This window comes from Teleopsis dalmanni, chromosome 2 (assembly GCF_002237135.1).
Source record: "Teleopsis dalmanni isolate 2A chromosome 2, ASM223713v2, whole genome shotgun sequence".
NCBI lineage: Eukaryota > Metazoa > Arthropoda > Insecta > Diptera > Diopsidae > Teleopsis > Teleopsis dalmanni.
The window spans coordinates 174,484,867-174,497,388 of NC_051847.1; the positions used below are offsets into that span (position 1 = coordinate 174,484,867).

A 12,522-nucleotide genomic window follows, 5' to 3' on the forward strand; every position below is an offset into this window, starting at 1 on the left:
ATATGCCAACATATGTGATAACTTTGTTTTTTCATTTTCTGTGTTTTTAGTGTAATTGTGCTACCGTATCAACTGTTCTATAAAAGTAGACAAGCATAAATAAGAATAAAACAAACTGATTGACAAAATAAAAATTATTTTAAAATAACGAAATTAAAACAAAAGCATTGGAGGATGAGAAGAAGCTTTAACCAAATCGCATAACACTTACCAACATCCGACAGATCCGGTAATAAAATTTCTTCGCCACGCTGCCAGCTGGTCACCTTAACATACGGGCGCACATAGTCAGGCATCGCGCATTTAATCAACGCCGAGTTCCCCAAATACACTTCCGAGTTCTCCACATGCACTTGGTACTGCCGTCGCACCACTGCAAATCAAAATGAAAATTTTATATGAAAACAATCAGTTAAACTTAACAGTAGAGCAAATAAGTAGTGGAACTGCACAGAAAAAAATAAAATTTAAATGAGTGTAACGAATGAATAAATGCATGAGGACGAGAATGTATGCAGTCTTTACTCATACATACGTGAATGTCCCCATTTGTGAATGGGTTACCATGAAATTTCATAATCAAATAGGACGAATAAGAGGAGTACAAGGAATAAGAGCTGGAGAGTGTATGGTATAAAATACGCGATATGCGATTGTAAATATTTTACGAGATTTTCAAAGAATATCCGTTCGTTGATGGAGTTTTTATTTAGTCGCACCAATATTTTTTCGAGGTCAATGAGAAAATAAACTGGAAGGAAAATATGCTACGATTTTTGTTTACTTTGGCTCCAATGTACGAGTAACAAATGAAATATACTCAAATAGTTGAACTAAAAAGAATACAAATAAGAAAACTTTTGAGTTAATTTTTAATGCATTTCAATACATGATTTTATTTTAAATAAAGACAATATTATTTTTACCGAATTTAGCAATTGATGCAAAACATTTAAAAGAAGTAAAAGGAAAAGGACAAGATTTAAATTTAAAGCGGTCAGTTTAAAAAAAGAAATTATAATAAAATATTTAGAAATCATGTAATAAGTTTAAAAAAAGAAACAAAAAACTTGTAAATATTTACAGTAATGACTTGATTTACAGAATTTTAAAAATTTCGAAAAGAAAATTATTCTCTCTTCTTTTAAGTCTATCGAAAATCATCTATATTTTAAAAGAATGAAAACTGTTTCATATCCAAAAGATTTATGAAACGAAAAACAACCTATAATTACATTTTCTATGGGTAAAAAATATACTTAGTCAACTAAAAAAACTACATTGGCATACATAAATAAGTTTTTAAATTTATTATATGAAAATTATTGGTGGATCCAGATCATAAAATAATTGTCTTCAAATTATAAAATAAATTCACTTGAACTAAGTTAAACATTGATTGTAGGCATAAGTGATTTGCTCAGAAATTGATGGAGTATTATAACGTAAGAGTCTTTTACTAGTGAAATGACACATTCATAGTAAAATTTAGCTATCAATTGTCAAAATGGATTTTACACAGACTTAAATTCTAAAAAAATTTAGCGTTTTTATAATATTTCTAACGTATTCTGCATAGATCATACTCTGAAAGAGTCTTAACCTTTTATAAATATTCAAAAGCTAACCAATACGGTTTCCCATATTTAATGTATACTACGTTCTCATTCCTAGCTTAGATATCTTTGAAACTTCAAATACTAACGATCCTATGTTTGACCCCCTAATAGCTGATATATACAGCGAGAAGTCTTTTAAGATCTGATGGCTGAGATCTTCTCAACTCGTTGCTAAAAGATAGTTTTAATGGGTTCATTATGATTTGCAATGCTTTCTGCTTACAGAAAACCAAAATAATAATGCAAATGATTATATAATAAGACAATTTTTTTTATTTATCTGATAATAAATGAAGAAACAATAAATTATTTTATATCATTATCTTAAAACCCCTCTCGCATTTCATTACTGGTTACGGCCTTGTCTATAGATGTAGAATATACTGTAATCACTGTTAAGTTTTAAAGAGTTTTCGGATTAGAATCAATGGATTTTGAACAGTAAATTTAATTCTTTAATTAATACAGTTTGTTAACTTTATTTATTTAACTCTAGTTATTAGTTTTTATTAATACCACCATCAAAAACACAAGCTCACAACTGGTTTTAAATTCTGTACTTATGTATTTACCTCAATTTAATATTAATAAAATAAGTTTTATATTTAAATCATGTCTAAGCTACTGCTTCAAGTCTCACGTCATATTAAAAAAAGTTTTTGATATTTTTTACAAATATCTAAAAATATTAAAAATTGCTGCCATAAAGCGCAAACCTTTTTATAGAAACAAATTTTTCAAATTTTAACTGTCAAAAGCTTGGGAACCTATCTAAACACAAACAAGGAAAATATTAAAATCTTCTTAACCAAAACGTTAGGATAACAAAAATGTTATCTTTACAAAGAATGACAAAATATAACAATATTTTTACTGTATAAATAATATGAAATATTTTATGGTGCACAAGATATATTTTAGAATTATTCCTTTCAAAGTAATATATTAATCTCAACTTCAGCAAAAGAATATTTTTTTCACATTCAATTTCACGAAATAAAATGCTCTTTCCAACTTAAATGACTTTCTGTCACTGATGTTATTTTTTCGAACTTTGAGAATTGAAGACCTCAAAGCGATTATCATCATAGTTGCCCTTTTACAATATTTACGCCATTTCGTTTAACGTGATACTTTGCTGCCTCATGAGAAAAAAATGGTTCCTGATTAATTTTGCCGAAAGGTATGCAATGATTATTTTTCATTTCGCTTTGATGTCACCGATGAGCATCAACAAGAAGAAAAATGCTGTGGCATTATGTTAACAAGCGTTGACAACGCTATGCTTTGCTGTGTTTAATAATTTTCCCACTCCAAAAACAACAACAACAGAGACAAAATAATAAAGTTCTGAAACATCGATAATATTGCAAGCAAGCAACACTGGCACAAACTTTAAGGATTACAAAACTAACAACACAAACAGCCACAACAACAGAACAGAATGTTCAGCAATAACAACAGTGATAACTTCATCGCAGCGCAGACACAAAATTTGTTTTACTTGATAAAGTTTCGACAAATTTTGTTGAAGGCGTTGGTATCATCGTATTTTGTGTGTCATTATGATTATTTTGTTTTCTTGTTGTTCTTGTTGTTGTTGTTGTTGTGATTTGGTTAGTTGTTAGTGCCTTTTGTTTTGTTTATACAGAGGTTTTTCTTTAAGGTTTTTCTTGTATTGGTGAATATCAACTATTCACAACTTAAATACGATTTCAGTTATCGATTATGAACTGAATGATTTCTAAAAAATATTCTTAAATAAGTCGTGAAATAAAAATTAATTATAGGTGAAAAAGTTTTTAATATCTAAAGAAACATTATATTTGGTTATAAAGCAGTGGTTCCCAACATTTGTTTTGACTAAAAACCACAAGGATATTATTGTTTTTAGTAGGGACCACAAAGTTTACGAATAATAATAATAATGTTATGATTTGTTTAATATACTTTATGCATCTCTGGTATGGTTGGTTAGTTGTAGTAACAGTTCATTGTATAATAAATTGGATAGTAAAGACTATATTCATCCTGTCGAATTAGGATAATTTAATAGGCCTCTCGTCTTCACTGATAAACAGTCTGACAGACTGTCAAAGAATTATCTTTCTAACAATCTATTTTTTCAGGATGCTTATTTCTGGTATAATGTATATTGAATTATATTAGTGCTGGTACATTATATAGGCTATAAAATAGGTATATAATTATTTGCAAATATTTTGTGCTTATTTTCTAATAAGTGAAGTCTCAGTGCATAAACTATGTATCCATACCTATTAAATTTGCTTCACGGACTATTTTTAACCATCTCACGGACCATCGGTTGGGAATCACTATTATGAAGGAAATATTTCTACTATCCTTACATCACGTCAGTATATGCAAATATTTAATTAAAATGTTTATAGTATAGACTGGTTACAGTAGCGGCAGTGCAAATAACTTCCCGCTGACCTCCATTAGCGATTTTTCTACATTTTGCTACCACTAAGCTAGGAATGAGAATCTTAAGATATAAAAAGACAAAAAGTAAATCCATCTCGTTGAATTATATAATTTATTAAATTTTTCGTGCTTTCTTCTCGATAGTTTTTCGACAGACCATTCAAAAACTACTTCCCTAGAAATCTATTTCTTCTGGAGGCTAGAATCTAGGATACGCATAGGTAATGCTTAATAATTTCTTTTTCCTGTTAGTTTCTACAATTTCTACAATGAGTAATTTTTCTAAGTGACGAGAGAGCTGCAGTATGCCTTGCAGTATTTATAGGGTCCCTTTAATCAGTTCTCAAAATCTATTCCTGTTATATGATTACCATATTAACCAGGAAGTTATACAAATATAGGAGTATATTTAATTTAATAAAGTTGTTTATAAAGCAAAAAGTGAATAATTAAATATTAAAGATATGTATTTCTACTTATTTCCAATATTAAGCTCATTACTGTAAATAGAAGTTTAATAAAGGAGTTATAATATATATTTATACCATATAAGTTTATTTATAAAGAAATTTTAATGAATTCAATTAAATTTTTTATACGGTATAAAAAAGTAAATGACAATATATTAATTATATATAATATAATTAAGTTCTTTACTCTATAATCTACAACTGTTCTAATGGAATGGAAACTTTTAATTATAAGAAAAACTTTATTTCAATGGAATAGTTTTTATTTCTTTTTTCATTGTAATTTAAGTTTTATTTAATATTATAAATAAGCTTGTATCGTAATGCTTTATTCATCTTATTTTCAAACAGAGATGAATCATAAATCAGTAAGTGCATAAAGCAGAAACAGTTAAAAAAGTATGAAAAGCGATTACCGAATTTTTTATTAAAATTTAAGATTATGTTATATAGCAGCAAAATAATATAAATAGCTTAAGAACGTAAGAAGGACGTTTTAAATTAGCTACATGTAATGAAGCTTTTAATTAGTACTATCACCCGTCAGGAAGTTGAATGCACACTTGCTGATGTACTAAGAGAATTTCAAAACATCTGTATGAATGCGGACGAAGTGGACATGTCTCATCTAAAGTATATTAATACTTCTAATATTTATTTTTCATTGACACTTGATAAAACTTTGCAAAGAAAGATTTTTATTAGTCCGGGGCATAAAAACTGTTGTTTAATTCAGAAAAAAACCCTTCACGCCACTAGTTTTATCAATTATTAATATACTTGTATGTATATTCTGTTTACTCAGAACATACATAGCTCTAAGTAATATGTAACCCTTGATTCACAGTATAAAACTTTTCTCACAAACTTTTATGGAATTCTCAAAAGTAAATGCTTTTATAATTTTTTTATATACAGGTTTTTTCGAACACTAGTGAATTACAACAACAAACATTTTGTTTTTATATTATTTTAATTAATTGAATTTTTGGCTGACCATACAGCTGTTTCGAGTATTGCCAAATACCCATCATCAGTGGTTTTGGAAATAATTCTTGTATTTAATTATTCGTAAATAATTATTTTAGAGACTGCAAGTACCAGGATTCGTACTCGGATCCTGCCAAATGTGAAGCTCAGAATCAGCGCACCTTAACCAACTGATCCAAAGCCGTACTTGACCGTTTTGTTCGCATATTTTTTCTGGAGTTTGCTACTTTTGCTGCTCTAATATAAACATTTTACTTGCTGTGTTTATATTAGAACGAAATCGTAAACTAGCTGTAAATTAATTGAATTAATTAATTAATTATATATTTTTTTTTAATTGTTAAATTTCAATACTATTCTTTTCTATACTATAATTTCTTTATAAAATTTATATAGATAATATATCAATTCTAATTTTATTAATTACAATGAATTATTTATAGTTTGATATATCCATTTTACTACAAAGTAAGATTACATACACAACATAAAAATACAAACAGAATTTTATAATCATAATACATTAAACACTTCAAGCGTCAATATCGTGACATAAATTTTTATTTCTACAATTAAGCAAAGAAAATGAGAATTATATTAAATCCGATTTATCGGAATTTTGTTTTGATTTTGAAAATTTAAATATTATAAAAATTCTAGCCCTTGAATTACTTTAAATGTTTTCAAAAATAGTTCTGAATAAATACTTCTAATCATTATTCGTTTTGCGTTAATTATCGGTATAAGACATTTGAAAAATAATATCTGAAAGACTTTTGAGAAAATGGGAAAAAGACTTTCTGGACGACATGATTTAATATCTTCACCTGGTTTTAGTAATATCTTTATTTTCGCAACTTTTCATTAAGATAGGATGAAACTTTTTGTCAAGAATACGTTTAAGAAATTTTTATCTGCAAATGTTTTAAGGATTTCAGCCACATAAAGGTCGTAACCAGGTGCATTTCAGTTTTTCAGAAAATTAATTTTCAAATTAAATTGTAGTAATTATTTTTCGATTGTTTAATTTCTTGATTGTTAATTCTATTGGATAGATTTCTTACAAGAAATGTAAAATAATAAAATCTATGACTGGATCGCTTCCCATATTATGTGAAATAAAATGCTCTTCAGATGACATGCAAATAGCTAAGCTTTTTCATGCGGGGATTTCTAGTTGGAGATTTGATAATCTATTATGTTTTTAATTTTTTTTGCCTGCCATTTAAGAACCATCTATAGATCTTTAATAATAATGATGTATCTGGTACAAGGTCATAGTCTTCTAGCCACGCATTTCTCTTTTAATTTTTTTGTGAAACACTCACTATAAGTTGCAAGATCTAGTGAGTAGACCTAGTTAGGTCTATAATCGAAGTTATGTAGCTTCGATTATTACTTCCTCAGTTTTTAAAAGCGTTTTTATGTTCAGAGACGATAACTACATGGTTTTAAATAAAGTTCAGCATTTTTGAGTGTTGCTTCTAAGCTTTTTATCTAACGTGATAACTACTAGCTACTGGTTCCTGTTGAGAAACCTTCAGTAGACTAGAAATATCTTTTATTTCTTAATTCATGTTTGTGATTTTTTTATTGATTGATTTTATTTTTTCTTAACATCTGTTGGCGAATGACTATTTTTATACTGGTTTCACACGAAAGTTTTGTTTGTAATTTTAGCAATCATTTCAAATCATATATCATAAGCGCAATCTATTTATTATAAGTATATATCCTATGTGTAAAGATTATATTTTGTAAAAGTATTTATTATGAAACGAAATATCAAATTACAATTCTAAGGCGTGTGAATCAATAGCCTGACTTTTTGATTTCAGATATCAATTCAAAATTTTTGACAACTAAAATTACAATCAAAACTCTTGCATGAATCCAGTATAATATTGGTGAACAAAACCTTTTTTACCGAGAGGGGTGTTTTGGTATACAAAACCTTTTTTACCGAGAGAGGTGTTTTATTAAATAGCATATATCAAAATAATATAAATTTCGATTTTTATTTGAATTAACACAAGTACACAATAATTTTGGATTAAGTTTGTGTAAAGTTCGATCGTTATGCAACACTATTTTGTCACTGAACATTAATTATGTAAATTCTCTGTCTCTATCAGCTGATTTGGTAATATTGTATGTTATAACACTTGTACCAGATTTTCAAAAGTAAATAGTTTGTTTTGTGAAAAAGTATTTGTTTATAGTTTTCTTAAAAGAAATCGCTGAATGATCGATATTTGGACATTCGCGGAAAGTCTTTTGTCTTTTTATTACAATATCTGAACTTTTCGATTGGATTGATAATTTTGTACAGGATTTTTTAACTATAAACCCATAAAAACTAAGGTAAAATATGAACTGTAAATTATGAATGACATAAGTGTTCAACATCTGGTGATATGAACTGAAAGAAAATAAAATCAGAACTAACCCACCAATTATAGGTTAATGACCCGCTGTAGTGCCACAAAAATAGTGTTGGTTCGTACATAGACTAGAAGATCAGTATACGACCAACGCCGAAAAAGACAACGACTCCCGCATTGAGTAAAGTTAAACTAACCTGACAATTCTTTGAACTTTTCCAAAATCGATGCGAGCAACCTAGCTACAATATGTGTGATAAAATGACAAACAAAAAGGATACTACAATACAAGATAATATGTCTATGCGGAAAATAAAAACGATGACATAATAGTTAAAAGAAACTTTTATAATCAAAATTCTCAAGAATAGAATAGCTCTGTAGCAATAGAAAAGAAGTCGCACTTACATATATACATATATCCGCAGTGAATAAAACCTGCGAATAAAATTTTCTGAATTCCTATAAGAGTCTCTTCATTTTCAACTGGAGAAAAAACATGCAGAATTACAAACGGAGCAATCGCAAATTAATCATGCAAAAAGCTTGCTATTCATCCATTGCACAAATCCTGTAAGAAACTCTTCATTTCTAACTGGGAAAGAAACAAACAGAATTCCAAGCAAGTCGATCGTACATTAATCATGTTTGCTCAATATATTACAATATTTAATTGTGTCGTCGTAGATTTTGAAAAAGCTTTTGACGATATTACGAGAAACACGATCCAGACGCACCTGCAGATAAAAGTATTCTAATAAATACTAAACTTAATTAAACTAACCTAATGAAATACACTAACAAGAATTTAACTCGAAAATTTTCGCGATTAGCAAATCATAACTAAGACCGAAATATATTGGAAATATTCGCGGAAATACGAATAATATATCTTATTTAGAACACCTAGACTATGCTAAGGACATATTATTTTATTCAAACAAAGAATAGAAGCAATCATAGAAGAAACAGAAATAAAAGAAACATACAATCGTTCCCATAATAATGATTATTTCTGCTACGTTGGGTGTATAATTTTAGACGATTCGGTGAAGTAGCCACCCTATACATTCATAAAGCTGAAGTAACTTTAATATCCTTACAAAGCATAAGGAGATTCAGCATACCGTCACTGACAAAAAAGTAAAGACAGATATATAACTTGGTAATTTTAGATACTTCCTAAATGAATTAAGTAAGAATTCCTAGATGTGTACTGTGTAGGCTATACCACTTTTAATCTGGATACAGAAGTAGACTTAAACACTTTAACGTATTCATTAACGTATTGGTTCCCTGCAACATTCGCATAACCCGGAATTTAATCTAGAGATACCTTGAAGTTTCTGCCGATAACGTTAATAATTTATCTGCAATGCACAAGGTGTTTAAAAGTTACTTATGTTATTTGTCAGCATGCTTTTAAATGAAATCTATAGGATAACAAAAAAGAAGGAAGACGTTTAAGCACCTGGTGCCATACTGTATTGAGGAAAACGTTCAAAATACTCTCGAAATGATGTTAACGAGCTTTTACAAAACTATACGCGATTCAAATGGCGAACCATGACCCTGTGCTCTTCAATAAATTAAAGGATGTTAAAAAAATTTAAATTTTTGGAGAACAGAAGTTCTATTTGGAATAGATTAAAATAGAAACATTAAAAGTGGAGTTAATTTTTCATAAATGATATAATAGTATATATTGAGAGAAACTTGGAACTTCATTGGTTATTTCGTTTAAATTTCTTTTTTTTGCTAATCAAATTTTATAAGCATGCCTACGCCTCTGTGACGTATCCATAATTTGAATTCCATATATTATTATTATAAGGTGACAATTTGTAATAAATGAGCTTAAATTATCAGATGAAAATATAAATAGTGAATCCAATAAATTCAAAAAACATAAATCAAAAAATTTATTTTCTGAACTACTACATATAATTTATTGGAATACAAGTTAAATTTATTTGAATTCTGTTAAAAATCCATTTTGAGGTCAGAATAAAATACACAATTTATGCAATCGACGATATAAATTCTACACCCTTTGCCCCGCAAAAAACCTTGCTTCCAATCAAATTATAACGATGAGACAAAAAACAATAGAAAAGCGGATTTACGCTTTTAAATAAACGAGCTTAAAATGAACAGAAAAACGACAATGAAAAAAAAGCCAAAAATGTGAAAAAGATCCTTAAAAGGATACAGTGCGAAACTGACAGAAAACTCATATATCAAATAATATTTAACACTTACGTACTGGTTGGTACTGGTACAGAACGAGAACGTTTTAGAAATGAGTTGAAGTTAAAGAGTACGTGGAAAAAAGATACAAAAGAAACTGTGGAAAACGATAAATTTCCATCAAGTTAGTTAACCATGGAAATTTAACACTCCCACTTGCACGTGCACATTCGCAGGCAACACAACAGAATCATCTTCATTATCATCATTCTGCCATCAAAGAGTACAGCAGAAATGATTTTCGCACGGAAGTCGATTATTTCGTTAGTTTTGTCAGTATGAGAAGAGCCAGACTAGATACGGCAAGGCATCGTATGCACTGTAAGGATTTTTAGGTAGTGAAATGCAACGAAAAAAATCTGCCATTGAGAAATTTAAAACTGAAAAATTAAAAAAAAGAAATAAACTTAAATAAAAAATGTGGTAAATGTGAAATTTGTACAAAATTGTATATGAAATTACTAAAGCATGTTCACCGCCATCGAATGTCAGGCTGTCTATGCTCTGTCAGTTTGTTTACTTATATTCTGTTTCATTTTTAATTTTATTTTCAGTTTTATTTTCAATTATATTGTTTTTATTTTATTTTTATTTTTTTATAGATTTTTTTTATATTTACCTGCTTGCACCTGCACATTGCGACTCAATATTGTGCCGGCTTCATTGGTTGCACGGCATCGGTAGGTTGTCTCATGTACGTCTGTGCGATAATACTGCGCCAGGAATGGTGGGAAGTATAAGGTACCATTGCCAGCAATTTTTCTATACAAAATTAAAGAGCGATAATTTATGATTATATACTTTTGAAATAATTTGTATTTTGTTTTATGTTTTTAATTATAATAAATAGCAAGACCACAAAAATGAGAATTTTAAATAAGAAATGATTTCGTTGGTCAGTTAGTAATTAAAAATTATTTTGAAAAGACAATGGGATTATAATAGAGAAATTTTCAAATCCAATAAAATTTTATTTTTTTGAAAAAACAATAATTTATAATTATTATGTTGAGGAAAGTTGAGTTAGTGCACCTGAGCACTTTTACTCTATATTAACTGCGAGGTTTCTTCAAAACCCCTCTTTGTGCCTTGACTGGATTATTATTTATCTCATCATCGGACTAAGTAATAATTGATCTCAGATCTGCATACCTCCCCGAGGAGCCTGTAACTATTCTGAGATTTGATAACGCGGTGTTAGTAAGTCTGTCAGATTTCGCAAATAATTTCAAGGCTCTATCTTTTATGTATTTTTTGATGGGATCAATCTTGAGGTCCCTAAGGATGTCATTCGTCCTAATATACCAAGGAACTTTGAAAAGTCTTCTTAGAGCCTGACTTTGTGCAATTTCTAATTGGTGAATAGTAGTGTTTGAAGCTTTGCTAAACGCTACACAACCATATAGAAGTGACGGACAAATTATTTGGTTATATATCAGTTTCCTGTTCTTAGCATTGAGGTTTTCTTTTCTAAATAGCGGTTGGAGGTAATGAAGAATTTTGGTACAGCTAATTCTTTTCAGTTGAACATGTTTAAGCCATGTGAATCGTTTGTCCAACGTGATGCCGAGATATTTAACGCTATCCTCCCAGTTTATCACCATATCACCCACTCTCACTCTCGACGGATTCTGTCTCCACTTACGCGTTATAAACAAAGCCTTAGTTTTTTCATTATTGATTTTTATTTTCCATTTCTGAAAATACTCCAGAATGAGGTTTATATGCTCTTGAAGTGTGTTCGTTATGTTGAGAGCACATTTATCAGAGTATAGCATACACGTATCGTCAGCATATAACGCCAGAGTCGAGGGACCTAACATTGGAATATTATTTATAATAATTAAGGTAATTTATACAGCTGTGGTTTATGCGTTAGTACTTGTAAATAACACAGCAAGTACAATAATACAACTTAAGTGTACATTGACTTTGACAGGGTTAAATTCCTGACACTTGCGATCCAAAAATTATATACAGCCAATTAAATAATAGACATAGATACAGACACAGCCACTGATGGTAGTGTTATCCAAAACAGGTATGTATAAACAACGTACTCAACTAAAGTCAGAGTACTACGACAACATTTACTATAATTGAACTGCAGAAAGAACCGTAGTACTAGTAGACTTTCAGCTAATCATATCTTTGACATCACTCAGAGTAGTTGCTCATTTAACGCGATATCTGTTGTTAGAAAAAATGACTATCAAACTGCCAAAAATTTATATATAAAATGTATTTAATATTCTTTTTCTTTTTTGTTTAATAATCGTCGTTTTCGTTGGCATGCATGCTGGCCTATATTGGCTTCGCGAGCCATTGGCATCACTGTTGCAATCTGTCAAGTGTTATGTT

The 12,522-nt window shown here is 29.2% G+C and overlaps 1 protein-coding gene across 1 annotated transcript in view; it reads right to left on the reverse strand.

The window, feature by feature from the left end:
* Positions 1-60: 60 nt before the first annotated feature.
* The window catches only part of LOC119676208 (Down syndrome cell adhesion molecule-like protein Dscam2), a 38,040-nt gene continuing 25,578 nt past the window's right edge, over positions 61-12,522 (reverse strand). The window contains exons 4-6 of the mRNA XM_038087443.1: positions 10,781-10,923; positions 212-373; positions 61-77 (exon numbers count right to left, since the gene is read on the reverse strand). Coding sequence (XP_037943371.1) covers positions 61-77; positions 212-373; positions 10,781-10,923 — 322 coding nt within the window. The remainder of the gene's footprint in view (positions 78-211; positions 374-10,780; positions 10,924-12,522) is intronic.